Source organism: Alligator mississippiensis, chromosome 2 (assembly GCF_030867095.1).
Source record: "Alligator mississippiensis isolate rAllMis1 chromosome 2, rAllMis1, whole genome shotgun sequence".
Taxonomy (NCBI): domain Eukaryota; kingdom Metazoa; phylum Chordata; order Crocodylia; family Alligatoridae; genus Alligator; species Alligator mississippiensis.
This window is the reverse complement of record NC_081825.1, coordinates 19,597,699-19,614,231: the sequence shown is the minus strand read 5'-3', so window position 1 is coordinate 19,614,231 and position 16,533 is coordinate 19,597,699. Positions and strand designations below refer to the sequence as shown.

The 16,533-nt window shown below is 42.2% G+C and overlaps 1 protein-coding gene across 18 annotated transcripts in view; it reads left to right on the top strand.

The window, feature by feature from the left end:
• The window catches only part of HAUS3 (HAUS augmin like complex subunit 3), a 250,406-nt gene that overhangs the window by 27,348 nt on the left and 206,525 nt on the right, over positions 1 to 16,533 (top strand). For all 18 annotated transcript variants that reach the window (XR_009459687.1, XR_009459688.1, XR_009459690.1 and 15 more), the window contains 3 exons: positions 673 to 1,179; positions 3,046 to 3,236; positions 6,342 to 6,454. Coding sequence is in view for 14 of the 18 variants with exons in the window: in XM_059721496.1 (XP_059577479.1) it covers positions 673 to 1,179; positions 3,046 to 3,236; positions 6,342 to 6,454 (811 nt within the window). In the remaining 4 variants the exon portion in view is untranslated. The remainder of the gene's footprint in view (positions 1 to 672; positions 1,180 to 3,045; positions 3,237 to 6,341; positions 6,455 to 16,533) is intronic.

Here is a 16,533-nt window from a genome sequence, read left to right as displayed (position 1 = left end):
CAGCCAAGGGTTAAGCATATACAGTGGTTGAGAAACACTGGTCTGAAAAGTACAGCTGATTCTTCTGGTTTTACAAAGTTGCAGTTAAGGAATATAAAGAATGGTAAAGGACAAAGACCAATCTTTTTTGCTGCCTTGGTGATATGGCCTAGAACTGAGTGGGTATGGAATATTTTAACTTCTTTTAAATTGAACCACTGAAGATTAGGTTTTTCAGTATTGTGGAAGATCCACATTGATTGGGAGCCATGGACAAGAGTTACTTGTGGATTTTTTGTTTTTTATTTTTGAGATTGAAAGGCTTTAGTTTCTAGGCTGTTAACTGGGTACCTTTTATAAGATTTGTAATCCCTTTCAGTAATAGCCAGCAATAATGACCATTTGAGAAGATATTAAATGCATGTATTCCCTCACTAAAATAAAAACTAAATCTACATCAAGAAAATATAAACAGAAGGTAAATGCTTAAATTAGTATTTATTTAACTTGACAAATTCAAAATATGAAGCAGATCTTTTTTTAAAGGACTCTCAGACGACATAAAAAAATTTCCACACAAATTATTTGGGGAAAAATATTTTAAAAAAGACACTTAATTCATATTTATTTGGTTGCTGACTTTTAATAATCAGTTGAATAATTTGTTCACCAAAATGTTTCTTATTTTTCTAGGAGATTCACAATTCTGTACCTGTTTTATTAAAGTCTGCTGACACTGCAAAAAATACATCTCTTAAAAATGAAGTGTTTTGCAACCGAGAGGCCAGCATGGGCTTACTATTGCCCCACTTCTGTTCAAGTGCTATTCTAAGTAACCAGGTGGTAGGTCTACCAAAATGGCACAGTGGTGAAGGGAACTCTTCAGTAAAGACAAAGGAAAATAAGGATTGTGAAAAGAATCTTAAAGAATCTTCCAGTCTTAAAAGGAAATGGGATGTGCCTATGTATTGTTCACAGAAGTTAGAAAAATGGTTACCAGAAAAGCACTCTATTAATCCATGTAAAACTAAGTGTGATTGGACTTCTGAACAAGGCGAATCATCTGAAAAAGTATTTTGTGACATAAGAAATTTAGAATATGAAGAAAAAATCCAACTACTTGGAACTATTAAACAGGCATCGGCTGTAGTGATTACAATGGTATTTCAAGATGGTTCTTCACAGCTTAACTCTGATCAGGTTAGTGAATAATAATGGACTTTATAATTTTGAGAGGTTCATGCTTGAGCTAAGAGAGATGCTTTTAAAAAATCAGATTTAATAAACCTGAAACTGTGAAACGGAATTTCTTCAGAACTTGTTAAATTTCTGGCATGTGGATTGTGACTCTGGACTCAGTCTTGTGCAAACCTGGGCAAATTTGTGTTTGGGTTTTCCAAAACATGAGTACAAAACTTGATGAAACTTTGTGATTTCATCTGCGTCTTTTTAGGATCAAAGCAAAATCTATTAATATAGAATCTTGTGGGTCTGTATATTCATGAGTGTGCAGACTGCTCCACGCGGAGAAAGACTTTCTTCTTAGGATTGATTGCAGTGAGAATCCTGGTGGCACTGGAGTAGGTGATCTGGGATGAAGCTTGAGGAGTCTTTTGGCTTGGTTCAAACTCTTGATTGCCATGCCAGCCATTAGGAAGTTGAATCACTGACTAAGGCAAAGTACAGACAACAGATTTAATCTTTGCATTGGATTTGAAGTCATCTAGCTTGATGCGCTTATCTCAACTGGGCTTGATTCTAACAGCCATTCAAGGACACAAGATCACGTGACTTTTCAGGCTTTTGGTCTTCTGTACTAAAGATTGGAATAATTAGTGTTAGGGTTATTCTGTGAAAGGGGAAGAAGGGCTTCAGTGCACATTCTTATGGACCTTTAGGGACCCTGCAATTGCAACACTGTTGCTACAGAGGGAGTGATCCCTTCCAGTCCAATATTGTGTTCTAGGTTGGGGTGGCCAACTTGTGGCACGGGTACCACAAATGGCACGTAGCAGATCAGGGATGGGACAGGCAGCACAGCAACAGGGCAGAAAGCAAAGGAGCAAATTAGACAGGGCTGGGAGCAGAAAGCAGAGTAGCAGATCAGGCAGGGGAAGGGGAGCAGAGTGGCACTTAGTAGAACAGAAGATGGTGATTCTTTTCACCTCTTCCTCCATCCAAGCCCCACCTCAGATCCTGTAAAACAATTGACTTCATCGTTTTCTGTGCTGTAACCTGTGATATACTGCCTTTGTTATCAGAATCAGAATGGAGATCAGATCTGCAATCTGACTTTGGATCAGAACATATCTTAGGGCTGAGCTTGGGGCAGGCAGAGGTGCTGGGAGGGTGGATTGGGGGGTTATAACGAATTTTGGGGTGGCTGCACCCCTCCCCTCCCCGTAGCCCCTCTCCCAGTGCCACCACTGCCCAACCTGAGCGCAGCCTGGCCCAGCCCCTGCCAAGAAGAGCCTGGTGCCGCCCCAGCATGCAGCAGCAGCTTGCCCTCGCCCTGCACAGAGTTGGGCAAACGCCCCTTCCCCCCATGCTCTCCTAGGGTGTGTGCAGCAGCAGGAAATGCCTGCACCCCCTGGACAAGCTGCTCAAATCTCCATCCTCTGCACCAGCCCCACTCCCTTCCTGGCTGCAGGGGCCTTGATCTGCCCCCATGCTCCTTCCCCCACAACAGACTTGCCAACCCAATCTGGCTGCTCTCCATGCTGCCAGACTGCACTTCTGGCTGCCTGCAGCTGTGGCTGTGCACATGCACGGGCCATTTATCGGCCACATCAGCCAAAATTAGCTGGTTGCCAATACCCTCAATTTTGTAGATTGCAAGCTTTTTGCCTTTGTACTTTCGAATGTTTAGGGAGCCTGATTCAGCACTGGGAATCATGATTGTTACTGTAACAGAAATGCACACATCATTACATGTATGTTTGATAAATCTAATGCAAGTGGCAGATTGCATCTCCTAAAATTATGGGAAAACTAAATTGTTCATATAGAATTGCTTAAAAATTGACTATACAAAATGTTCCTAACTTTAACCAACTGTACCTATAGGATTTAACTTCATCAGTAAAAGGAATCGCTGTATTAGTGAAAAGTCAATCAGACCACCTTTGCCCTTCCAGTGGCTGTTCCATTGCTAATCCATTGGATACCTGTGTCAGGAATGATAAGCTTGTTTATTTAAAGCTAGAGCACACTTCTCCATGGGGACAAGAAGAACAGGCTCATAAGCAATACAGTAGGTGAGAGAACATTTACAAAAATTGCTCCACATGTCTGTTTTTAATAATATTAATGTTGACTATTGGTCAGCATTATAAAACAGTATGTAAGATTTGTCCAGTTTCACTTTTTTTTGCTCATAGGTGCTGTGTTTTAATTTATGGTAGGTTTTCATGGGCATTCTTATGGAGAAAAGATGAACATGACTGTAGCACAGTTCTTCGATATGTAGAGTTTTTTAAAATTCTTGAACACGTTTTTTTCTATAGTTCTTGACATCTTAGAGGATATTCTGTAGTAGGTAATAGCATCTTTATAGGTCAAATGTTGGATGTGTGTTATGAAACATCTCTTGCTAAGGCATAAGCATTTGTGTATGTCTTTGCTGGAATGCTAAATTTGTAAAGATTTCATTTCTCTCTCTTAAATGTCCAATTAATCTAATTTAATTAAAAGCAATTTTATTTGAAAGGAAATCATATAGGATCCGTGGGCTTCAAAGGTCACCTAGTGCAACTGTCGGCTTATGTGAAGTATGTGTCTATTCTTGATATATCACTAATGCACTTTTCCTAATCTGCATGGGTGACTGGTGCCAGCTTAGTCAGGGGGGTATGTGCATCCCCCAGCAACCAGTCAGTGACTGGGGTTGTCCCTTTGTGGCCAATCTTACTGGGCTGAAGGGTCCCCCCACGGCCGATTGTGAAGTGGCTGCAGCACTCCCAATCCCCTGCCAGCACTCACAGGGGTGCACCGCACTCTCACACGGTCCCCCCTGCCCGTTGCCTGAATAGTGAGCACGGCCAGTAAGAGGGTGCACTGGCGCTTTTAGGGGGTGCAGGTGCACCCCCATGTACCCCCTACGTATTGCCACTGCTCATGTGCGTTACATTTAGTACCTCTGGACACTCTTACATGTGCTGCAGGGGTGGTAGTGGGGCACTTTAATTTAGAAAGCTCCATGGCATCTCATGTGTCAGGGTCCCCTCACTTCCAAATGGTGGCGGAGGTGCTTGAACTAAAGCTTGTTTGATGAGCAAAAACTAGCAATCATCCCTTCACCCTCCAGATATTACCAATTGATTTTTTTTTTTTTTTAAATTTGTTCTAACTTTCCAAGCGTTAAAAGTCAGACCAACTAGTTTATAATTTTCCCAGGTCTTCCTTGACACAAACAAACACTAGAAGGTGGGGTGGGGAGGGCAGTATGATACCTCTTCACACTTCCGCAATCCTGCCTGTCATCCATGAATATGCAAATATTGCCAATGACTAAGTTGTTTTCCTCTAGCTCCCTTAGCACCCTGACATGAAGTACGACACACCCTGTTACCTTACATTTAATTTTTTTCAAAAGTTCTCTGGTACTTTCTTTAAGTTATTGTTCTTTTCATATTTATCCAGATGTAGTTCACTGCTCTACCCTCAAAAAGTCGATACATTTTTGACATAACATGCAATGCCTCCTTTGCTTTTCCCATACCTGTCATTCGGGAACAAAGCATACCTCACAATGTGCATATTCCAGTCACGGGAATTATCCCACCGAGTCTGTGGTGCCAATTAAGTCATAGTTTTTTTTTATGTACTATGGCTTTCATTTTGACCTGCTTGTTCCCCATGTTTCATGTATGAGCACACACTTTGCAAAGATGCTTTCCAGACTGCCCTGCCGTTTTTGTTTTTGTATCTTTTAAAAATATTTTAAGCCTCTCCTATGGCTTCTGACCTCTTCCAGGATTAGGCCTCATCTCCCAGTCCTCACCCCTTGATTCCAGTGTATGAAGTATGTTATATGATGGCGGGGAGAGGAATTGAGATTCTAATAAAACAGAATAAAATAGTCAGATTTTTTAAATTCTTTAGAATTTTGCTAATGAGCACTAATGACTTGGTACCTGGACAGACATAACATTTGAAGTACTTTAAATGGCAAGCAGACAGATGCACGTGCCCTGTGAAGTGCTCTAAAAATGGTTGAAGCATTCCAAAAATGACCCTGAATGAAACGGTAGCTTTCTGCTTCTTGATGCATGTACGTGCTCAATTGGAGCCTGAAAGGGGGTTGCCTGGTCCTCTAGCATCTTGGAGTATTTTGCTGTCTCCCTTTTTCCCTGTGGAATAGTGGGCAAAAAGCAAGGCAGACAATTAAATGAGTACTTCTATGTGTACTCAGCTGTCCTTGGCAATCTCTGGTGCTCCAAACTGGAGTGGAATTTGGAGTGGTTCATATATGCATCTTTTGCTTTTGAGATCTATTGTGAACTACGTAGTATTATGATTGACCAAAAAGTTAAAAGAAACTTGTCAATTTTTCTTTTTTACACAGTAAACAGAGAAATTATGGCTTATTCTTAACTCTGCTACTTTGCTGATGTATGAGAATCTTTAACATTTGAACAAAATCTATAGCTGTTAAGCTGCTATTTAATCTTTGTTTACTTTTAAATACAATTTACTATTCATGAGAAGTCTCTTTATTGACACCCCATTTCTGGCCATAGCAAAGTCTACATAAATCTTTGTTTTTTAAATATGTGCATTATATAGATATATATTTTTTTAAACTATAAAACAGCAAATGAACTGTAAATATGTTGAGGAAGAGGCGAAAACATGGGAACATTTCCGAAACATCTTTTAGTAACAAGCAAGCTATTTTTAAATAGCATTTAGTGCTGTACAGAAAAATGATAATTTGAAGCTTTCAGTAACTAAATTTAATAAATATGATTAACAAAGAAGACCATGCTCACTCAGTATCATTTGTACTGGTAAATTGTGGCTACATATGGAAATTGCATTGAACTTTGCACTTAAATGTAGAAGGTCCTCTAGAGCGCATATTCCCAACATTTGCAAGTCTGTGTATCAAACAACTATTCTGAGAATGTTCAAGTAAACCTGTTAATTGGTTTAGTTGCATAATATGAACTGAACAAAACCACTTAACTTCAGTTACCCTGTTTGACCAGAAATAGGAAATCTTTTAATTTTAACTGTCATTTCTGTTCATATTCAGTGTAATCTTGTATCTTATAAATATTTATCCAAATACAATTATATTTTACATTCAGTAGTTTGACATGACATATTTAACTAATGAATTTATTTTTGTTATGCAGACAAATATTAATTCAAATACTACAGTGTAAAGGTACTGTTGTTTGCTTCAATGCAAAGGATTTTCTGAGAACATTACTCCATGTTTATGGCAATGAGATCTGCTGGAAACGAGGTAAGATGTTTTGGGCCAATCTTCTGTATTCACCAAATCCTCACTGAAACAAAAATGTATTATCAAAATACACTTTATTAACAAAGCATTTATACAGTATCACTAATAGCATAACATTAATGTAGTTTATAATGACACAATTGAATCGGCTTGGCACTTTTTCACTGTTGTTGGATTCCTGATGGGTATTCTTTAGCCTGTAGCATCTCCACTTAAAACACTTCCATGGTGGTAACAGAATTACCTTCACCATGTTCCAGTTGTGTAGAGTTGTGAGACTTAACCTATATACCTGCATGCCGTTTGTCCTTTCTTGAGCAATATTTCCTTGGAGAGTGACATTCCTGTAGACTACTGATACATGGTATATTCAAGTCTCTTTAAACCACTTTTCTAGTATTTGGTCCAATGCTGGAATTTGTGCTTAATCCAAGGAATCATAGAAAATTAGGGTTGAAAGATCATCTAGTACAACATCTAGTCCAACCCCCTGATCAAAGCAGGACCATTGCCAACTAGATCATCCCAACTAAAGCGTTGTCTAGCCAGGTCTTGAAAAACTCCAGGGATAGAGATTCCACCACCTCTCTGGGTAACCTGTTCCAGTGTTTTACTACCCTCCTTGTAAGTAAGAAAATTCTTCCTAATATCTAACCTAAACTTCCTTTGAGGCAACTTTAAGTCCATTGCTCTTTGTTCTGTCATCTGCCACCACTGTGTACAGTCCAGCTCTAGCCTCTTTGAAACCCCTCTTCATGTAGTTGAAGGCTGCTATTTAATCCCTGTTATCAGTCTTCTCTTCTCCAGACTAAATAAGCCCAGTTCCCTCAGCCTCTCTTCCTAAGTCATGGACCCTGGCCCCCTCACCACTTTTGTTGCCCTCCACTGGAGTCTCTCCAACTTGTCCACATACTTTCTGTAGTGGGGGCCCAAAACTGAATACAGTAAATATATATCCTCTAGTACTTGTACCTAGTAATATATCCCCTCACATTATCCTCTTCTTAGGACCTTATCACTATGACTCTGGTAGTTCCACATGTGTGTTTTGCATTCCTACAAGCTTTCTATCCTAAATCCTACGTCTTGGCTGGGAGCCTGGGAAGTCTCCCTTAGGTTAGGGATTTTTGTGACTGGAGAATATTAAAAACTTTAGGTATTTTTAGTATCTCAAATTAAGAATCCAGTTCATGTGGCTTCTTTTGAGAAAGTAGCACAACTCTTCAGTAATTAGACTTAACTAAATGTATTCTCTGACTAGATTCTTACTCATCTACCTGCATTCTTTCAGACTTGAGAAGGGGGCAGTATTATCAACATTATTTTTTTCTGGTAGAATGCCTCTCATTTATGAATATTCTTTTGGTGTTGGTTATGTTTAGAATTTAAGGATTCCTGCTCTTGTAGGGAATTAAAGGGGAACGCTCCATAGATTGCTCAGGCACTGGCAGCTTATCTCAGAATAAGGTTAAACTACTAGAGAGTCAGAGTCCAAACTCTTTGGGACTTAGTGCAGCCCCCTTAAGACCTTCCCTAAGGACTCATAGGATGCCAAACTAGCAGAATTAGAAGCAATTGTCTTGAGTGTTGGAGTTTGTCCTTCAACTTCAAATTGTTGCTGATGCCACTTTGAGAAGTAAATTATTTAAAAAGAATATTAAGGTTTCAAAGTCAAGTGCTCAGGTTAGGAAATGCCAGATATGTTCCCCATGGGGATGAAAGATATCTTGTTCCAAAAGGACATATTTGCCTGGTGACACTTTTTACTAAGATCTTTCTTTCTGTCAAACTGCCAAAAACCAGGGGTGAAGAAAATATAAAAAGGCATTGCTCTGCTGAACTTGGGTATACCAGCTGATGTCCCAAAACACTATCTATCATATTTCATGTTTGCATACAATTTAAAAGGCATTGCACTGGGTGAACTGACATTATTGACTTAGTTTGAAAGAAAAATTCCCCTGGAGCAGGCGGTTTTCAAGTCAGGATGGAATAGTTGTGATCAAATACTACTTGCCTTTACATCATGCATCAAAATGGGCTTTCAGCAGTGTTGGCTCAGACCCTCCTTACTTGCCTTGCTAGTGCTTCTACTTCAGCCACCGCTTCTCTAATAAAAGCCACTGTGCTGCCTTATCCTAAGAGTTTTGGGTTGCAATTTTGATTAAGTTGCCTGCCATGTGGTTATATGGATCTTAATGACTTCGGAGGTGTTCAGCCCAGTCACAGCCCACCTTCAACTCGCTGGATTGGAACTCAGTGAATCTCGTTCTAGAGTGAGATTCTGGGGCTCCACCTTTACCTTACAGTCCAGCCTTACACTGCCTGGTTGTTAAATACCTTGTTTGGCAAATTACTAGTCAGCTGTCACACTCTTGACTCTAGCTTCAGTGTCTGGTTGCTCTATGCTTTATGCCTGTCCTAATCTTGTCCAGTTCTTCCAACCCAAATGTCTGCCGCACAACATTGCACTGTCTCCCTTGGTGTATGAAATATATCAGCTTTGCTACTGTTGTTTCTAAGCCTTATCTAAAGTGCACATTGCCTTATCGGTATTGCACCTTTCCATAGGATCTGCAAGTACTTCAAACTACTACCGAATTCCCAAACTATCAGGTGCAACTGGGCTACGCTAACCAAGTGCTCGTGGGCATACAAAGTGCTTAGCGAAGTGCTTAGTGCTGAGACTTGAAGTGCTCATGCAGGCAAAAGTTGATCTTTATCTTGTTTCCTGGTTAGGAGCGACTGCCTCTTGCAGTTCACTCAGCACTTCCTAAACCTTAGTTTTCAGGTGCCCTTTCTGTCTGTCTCCTGGCAATGGACTTGAAGGAGCAAATTCCTGTTCTTTTCCTGGCTCTGAACTTCCCCTCCTGCCCCAGAACACCCTCACCAGATCCTTAGGCCCATGGGGAGGTTTCTGTGCCGCCTCGCTCAGGGCTCTGTACCAGACTCCTGTTCCTGCACAGGCCAGCTGTTTGTTGAAAAGGGCTGCCACCTCATTGCTCCACTGGTAAGCTCTTCTTTAACCCCTTTTTCTCATTCTCTTCACAAGCAGAAATTTTAAAAGTGGCAACTTTTGCTACCCAATGGGTGTGTCTACATGTGATGCTATGTCGCCGTAGCAATGTGCTATGATGATATAGCATCGACGAGCACAAACTGTGACACCACAGCTGTCACTGTAGCGATGTGCTCCCTGTCATATAGTGTGTTGCTACAGTGATGTATTAGCTAAAAATAACCATGCACTGCTGGCACAGCTCAGTATTAAATGACGGTGCAGTAACAATGGCTCCGTAGGGGCATGTGTAGATATGCCCAATGTCATGCATTTTATTAGTGGATCTTGAAATCAACTGCTCTTACATGGTTGCCAGTACTTGCATACACATTCTTCCATATGTCATGCACTGAAAAATATTAAATACCAAAGTATTAAAAAAAATAAATTCTGGCTCGGCCTATATTTCCTTATTCATCAAGATATCAGTCGTCTACTCCCAGTTCCTTTTAAGTCTTGCCAATCGTTTTGCATTATGGCAAAACCTTAGTGACAAATAATATAACTAGAGAAGAAATTTGAAAAGCAAATGTGATAAATGTCAAACCTGTTTTGCTAACACTGACCTAAATTATGTTTGACAATGGGTTGCTATGTTCAAGCAGTTTGCACTGAAGTTTGATTTTAAGACATGTAAGCTTTACTACTTGTTTTCCCCAATCTAGTGGGTTACTAGAAAATTGTCAGAATTAATAAAGTGTCAAATGATAGACTGTAAGGTCAGACACTGTTAAATTACAGATCAGCACTAATGAAAAATTCAGATAGTCACCTGTTGACATTTTAGCAGTCAACAGGAATATATGTAATATTAGAAACTGATGCTGGCAGCTTTTTCAGCCTCCACAGGATAAGGAGAAATAAGGGATACTGAGTTTTCAGGCAACAAGTGCAGCAGGGTAAGACAGGTGAGCCCAAGAGCATGACTGCCAAAACAAGTGGACTTGCTGCCTTCTGATAAAAGTAATACTTGTATCTCCTTCATGTGATTCAACACATGCACATCTTTAGATATGCATACCTCTTGTCTGCTTGGATGTGGAAACTTTTGCCTTAATAGTTCCTGTACAGAGTGCATGTATTCTGCTCTTCCTTTTGCTCTACGGTGGTAGCATAAAGCATGGCGCACAGTGCCTGCTTCTTGGTTGCTCTCAGCAGCCTTCTGTTGGGAATGCTCAAGATGCAGCATTTTTGCTGTTCATACTGATAGCAGGTTTTTTTACTTTGCTCTAATGCATTGATAATTGGATTCTTTGAACTTGTTTTTACACTTGTTCTTTGTTAATTAGTTTTTTGTAAGATAGTTTTCATTTTAATTTACTGCCTTTGTTCATTTATGTTGCTTTTTGGCATTTGGAAATGTTTTTGACTGGTTGGCCTTCTCTAGCACAGATCGGTCTTGGTTTTTCTCAAAAGATCAGACCGCACTTTTGCTTTTAAAAGCAATGTCTTCCATATTTCTAGGTTTCATATAATGTCTTGTACGAGGGGAAATGGAGCTATCCCTGCTAGTGATTTGCCACTACTGTCTGAGAACAGCTCATATTTTGGGGAAGTGTTCATTTTAAAAATCTTACACTTTCCAAAACAGAAAGGACAAAAAGGCTGGACTCCAGGCTTAGCAGCACAGGACACTGCCAGGCACAGACACCTGAAGAGCTCAGGTTTCCTACCCTGAAAATCATCTTCAGTACTAGAGAAGGTGGACTCTGGTGAATTTAAGTCTAAAAGTAGCCCCAGGAGGAAAATCCCTGACTTGTTCCTTCTCAAAAACATTTTCTTGTCTGACTTGGAGAATTTGCAGCTCCCAGTGGACCTTGGAATTGTCTTAGCATGGATTATTTAGTGCTGAAGTGCAAGTAAAGAGAAACCTACTCCCTCAGTGCTACAGGGGTACCAGGTTTCCACAAAGGCAGTTCGAGCCAGTTAGAAATCACCATCACCACCACTGTAACATTGGGCTTTTTGTTGGTACCTGCACCCCAGCATTTATGTTGGTTCTGTTGAAAGGTGGAGCAATGTAAGCAACTCTTGACTGTATCCGGCCCACTAAAGCTGATGCCACTTGTGATGCTGCCATTCTTCATAGCACCAATGCTCTCCTAGTCCTGATGGAGTCATTCATTGCTGTTTTCATTTGTTGTACTAGCACAGTTACTAGCTCATCCAGGCTATTGGTATTGGACCCTGTGTTGGAGGCTTATCAGCAGGGATTCGGGTTTCCCATTTCTCACAGAAAAAGAGAAAACCATGGATTTCCCAGCCTAATTGGAGAAAACATGGATTTTCCCTTTTTAGCAGGGAAACTGTGGATTTCCCCCTTTTGCAAAGAGCTCTGCAGGCTGGCTGAGTTCCAGCCTGCACGAGCTGTTTGCAAAAAGGGTGGGAAAGCCCCAGCCCTGGCTGGAGGGGGAGGGAGAGGGCAATAGGGAGGGACCCAATGCAATCACTTACCAGAGGTTGCCTCAGGAGGAAGATCAGTCTTCTTCATTTGTGGAGATAAGTGGGGCTTGGGGTTTGTGGGGCAGGGCTGGGGGGGAAGCTGGCTGGCATCTGAGGGAGTGAGGATGTTGGAGGAAGACATGGAGTTCCTGCCAGCCAGCAGGCAGTCCTGGTGGGGCTTTCCCCAACACTTCCCTGGGCAGTATGTGTGATTCATAGATGCTAGGGTCGGAAGGGACCTCAATAGATCATCAAATCCGACCCCCTGCATAGGCAGGAAAGAGTGCTGGGTCTAGATGACCCCAGCTAGATGCCTATCTAACCTCCTCTTGAAGACCCCCAGGGTAGGGGAGAGCACCACCTCCCTTGGGAGCCCGTTCCAGACCTTGGCCACTCGAACTGTGAAGAAGTTCTTCCTAATGTCCAGTCTAAATCTGCTCTCTGCTAGCTTGTGGCCATTATTTCTTGTAATCCCTGGGGGCGCCTTGGTGAATAAAACCTCACCAATTTCCTTCTGTGCCCCCACGATGAACTTATAGGCAGCCACAAGGTCACCTCTCAACCTTCTCTTGCGGAGGCTGAAGAGGTCAGGGTGCCCCAGACTGTCCTCATAGGGCTTGGCCTGGAAGCCCTTGACCATACGAGTGGCCCTTCTCTGGACCCTCTCCAGGTTATCCACATCTCTCTTGAAGTGCGGTGCCCAAAACTGCACACAGTACTCCAACTGTGGTCTGACCAGCGCCCGATAGAGGGGAAGTATCACCTCCTTGGATCTGTTCGTCATGCATCTGCTGATGCATGATAAAGTACCATTAGCTTTTCTGATGGCTTCGTCACACTGCTGACTCATGTTCATCTTGGAGTCCACCCCTGGGAGCGAGCATAGAGTGAGCTGGGGGGGGGGGGGGCACTGCGGTGTGTTGCATGGGGCTGGCTGTGGCCCTTGACCCTCTGCTGCCATGCCCCGGGTTGCGCTCCCCCCCCACCCTCCACCTGTTTGCTCCCTTGGGCTGAGGGAGGGGAAGGTGTTGGGGAAAGCCCCACCAGGAGTGGCCGCTGGCTGGCAGGCACTCCATGTCTTCCCCCAATACATCCTCGCTTCCTCAGCCCCAGCCAGCTTCCCCCCACAGCGGTGGTGGTGTGGTGGTGGCTGCCGCATGTGAGCTTCCCCCATCCCTGGCTGGGTGGACCGTGTGTGGCCTGCAGAGAGGCACCACTGCCTTTGTTCCCTGCCCCCCTCCTGGGAGCAGGCACAGAGATGCACTCCTCCCCTATTCTCAATCTGCACCCCCTGCAACCCCTTCCTTGCCCCCCCATCCCCTTACACACACCTACCTGCTGGGGTGTCTGTGTGTGTCTGTGCCTGCATGTGTGGGGATGGGGGACTGTTGTGGAGGAGTAAGGGGCACAAGCAGGACTGGGGAGGCTGTGGCAGGGAGTGAGGGGCACTAGCAGGGGTGTGGGGGGCCTATAATTTTTATCACAGATTTTTTTTTATCAGATAATTTGCAATTTTTATCAGAGAATTTGTGATTTTTATTTTATTTTTTTTATCAGGGAAAACTAGAATCCCTGCTTATCAGAAGCAGGAATAGTCATGCCATCTCTCAACTGGTCAGCCTCAGACTATCTTGTTCAGATGGTGATCAGGGCATCAGCCTGTCCCACTGATACTTGCCAAGGTTATCAGCTCTGTATTCCCCTGTCTTCTGCTGTGAGTCCAAAAACTCTTCTGGCAACAGATCTTGCTCTGCAACTCACAAGGCATAGGGGCCATGGTATTTGCGCCTTGAGCTAGGGTTCTTTCCCGTCTGTGATCTCACGAGAAAATCTCCATTCTAGTTATCTCTAAATATGCCACCAGAGCTCTGTTCATGTCTTGTAGGCACTGTGCCATTGCTGATGCTGCTAGATTGGACTGTGCATTTGAGAAACTAGTTCTGCAGTTGCTGTTCACCAGGGAGTATACAATCCTGCCTCTGTGATGAAGACACTGCTTTGTACTTTCCGTTATAGACTTCTCCTTTCTCCGATAAGAGTTGAGAAGTTACTTTCCTTAGTAACTGGAGTTGAAAGATGCCCACGTGCAGGTTCTACATCCTAATCTTTGGGGTCCCAAATATTCTGAACTTATGTGGTATGAAGAAACTGAGGAACAGGAAGCTCATATAACCTGTTTATATCCATAGTTTACAGTCTTAAGAGCAGTGGGGTTTATGAATGCAGAAGGCAAAAAACCCACCTTGAAACGAGTGTATAAAGTAGGCTTATTCCTAGTGGAATGTATGTATGGACAGCACATTTCTAAGAGTTATAGTTACTGTCATGGATAACTATCTTCTGCAGCTCAAATGAGACATAGGAGTTCAAACAAAAGTGCAAGACATTTCAGAGACTAATTGGATATTGGTAGTACGTTTCAGTAATAAGATGGCTTACAATTTTTTTGAAGTTCTTTGTTCTATAAATATTGATTGTTCATTAACTTTGGCAGTGAAGTAGATCTAGGGGATTGTTGCTGTAACATAGGCTCATATTGGGTATCCACTAATCATCCTTCATGTTGGGTTGAATCAAGGGTGACAGCTAGGCTGAGGAAAACCCTAAAATAAGTGGAGGGGCATGTGGTCTTCAGAGGAATTTTCTGATCCCTAGGGATGCTTTGAATTCTCTGATCTCTAAAAGGATGATTTGGGGGACATTCAACCACTGAGATGCATTCACTGAAATAAGACTCTTTTCAAAGGATAGGTACCAACTGAGTACCTGTGAAAATGGCTAACTGTGGGAGGCTCCAGCCTAATTTGTTAGATGATTCATCCATGGCATCTGATGAAGCAGGTTGTTGCTTCTGAAACCTCTCTGAACCAATTATTCTTTAAGGTACCACCTTGCCCTACCTGACTTCAGACTGACATGGATAACTACCTCTATGATAAGTAATGAAGACATTATAGAAGAGCAAGCCATAAAAAATAACCTCAGATCAAATAAGATTAAATGAAATGGTAAACAAAGTGGAGCTAAAATCAAGAACCTAAGGTTATAAAAGGGTAAAGTTTGAAAAACTAAGAGAGTTAGTTATTTAAATAGTTACTAGTTAATCTCTCATGCTGCTCTTCTATGTGGGCACTAATGATGCTTCCAGAGGTGATCTTGAGCAGATCAAACACAATTTCATGGCTCTGGATGCAGTGGTGAAGGATATGGGGAGAGAAGAAGGGAGAAGGCGATATTGTTGATCCTCCCAGTCAAGGGTAAAGGTTTGACTAGGAGCAGATGCATCCTGGAGATCAGCGTGTGGCTGAGTCAGTGGCATTGCCAGCAGGGCTTTAGCTTCTTTGACTGTGGGATGGTGTTTCAGGAAGATGGGATGTTGGCAAGAGATGGGGTCCACCTGACAGAGGGGGTTAGCAGGCTTGCTGACTTAGTGAGGAGGGCTTTAACCTTGGTCCACTGGGGGATAGAGGCAAAAGCCCAGAGGTAAGTAAAGAGCCTTGGAGACCTGTATACAATCTTAGTAAGGGAAAGCAATAACAGAAGCCTTAGCAATGTTCTCAGGGAGACAATAGGATAGTTAGTCAGATACCTGAAATGTTTATATACTAATGTGAAGTATGGGGAACAAATGGGAAGAATTGGAGGTCCTCATGGGAGTACAGACTTATGATGCAGCTAGGGTTATGGCAATGTGGTAGGATAATTCATGTGATTGCAGCATGGTCATGAATGGGTATAGCTAGTTCAGGAGGGATAGGCCTAGAAAAAAAGGAGGCATAATATATAAAGGCAATGTACACATATTCACATTCAGCTTATGGTCTCTGGTCCTTCTCTGCATTACTGCAGCCTGGCCAGTTGTTCTTCAGCCTGTATTTGTGCATGCAGTTATTTTGACCCAAGTGAAGGACTTTGACCTTGCCTTTGTTAAATCTCATCTGATTGATTGTGGACCATTTTTCCTGTCTATCTAGGCCATTCTGGATCCTAACCCTACCCTCTGGAGTATCTGCAACTCCACCTTACTTGTAATTAGCAGATTTGCTAAACATGCACTCAATCCCATTGTCCAAATCATTAATGAAGTTATTAAACAATACCAGATCTAGGACAAGACCCCTGGGGAATCCTACTTGATACTTCCTCCCAACTAGACACTGAGCCATTGCTGACAACTCATTGAGGAATATGAGCCAGCCAGTTATATATCCATCTTAAAGTACTTTTATATTTCCTTAGCTTGTTAATAAGAATGTCATGGGAGATGGTATCAAAAGCTTTGCTAAAATCAAAGTATGTCACATCCACTGATTCTGGGGGAAAAGCTTTGTGCATCACTTCTCGGCCTTTTGTAGGCTAAGATCATACCAGTAAATACAGTATTTTGTATCAGTTATAAGGTGATGTTGACTCTGGCAACAAAGGCAGAATGGGTAATAGAAAGTGTGTGGGGTAAACAGAAGCAAAAATCAAGCAATTTAATGTGCTCATATCACATTTGAATAATCTACATCGCAAAGTACTTAAAAAAAACTGCCACATAAAATGCAGGTCTAGTAGCAATTACTTTTATTAC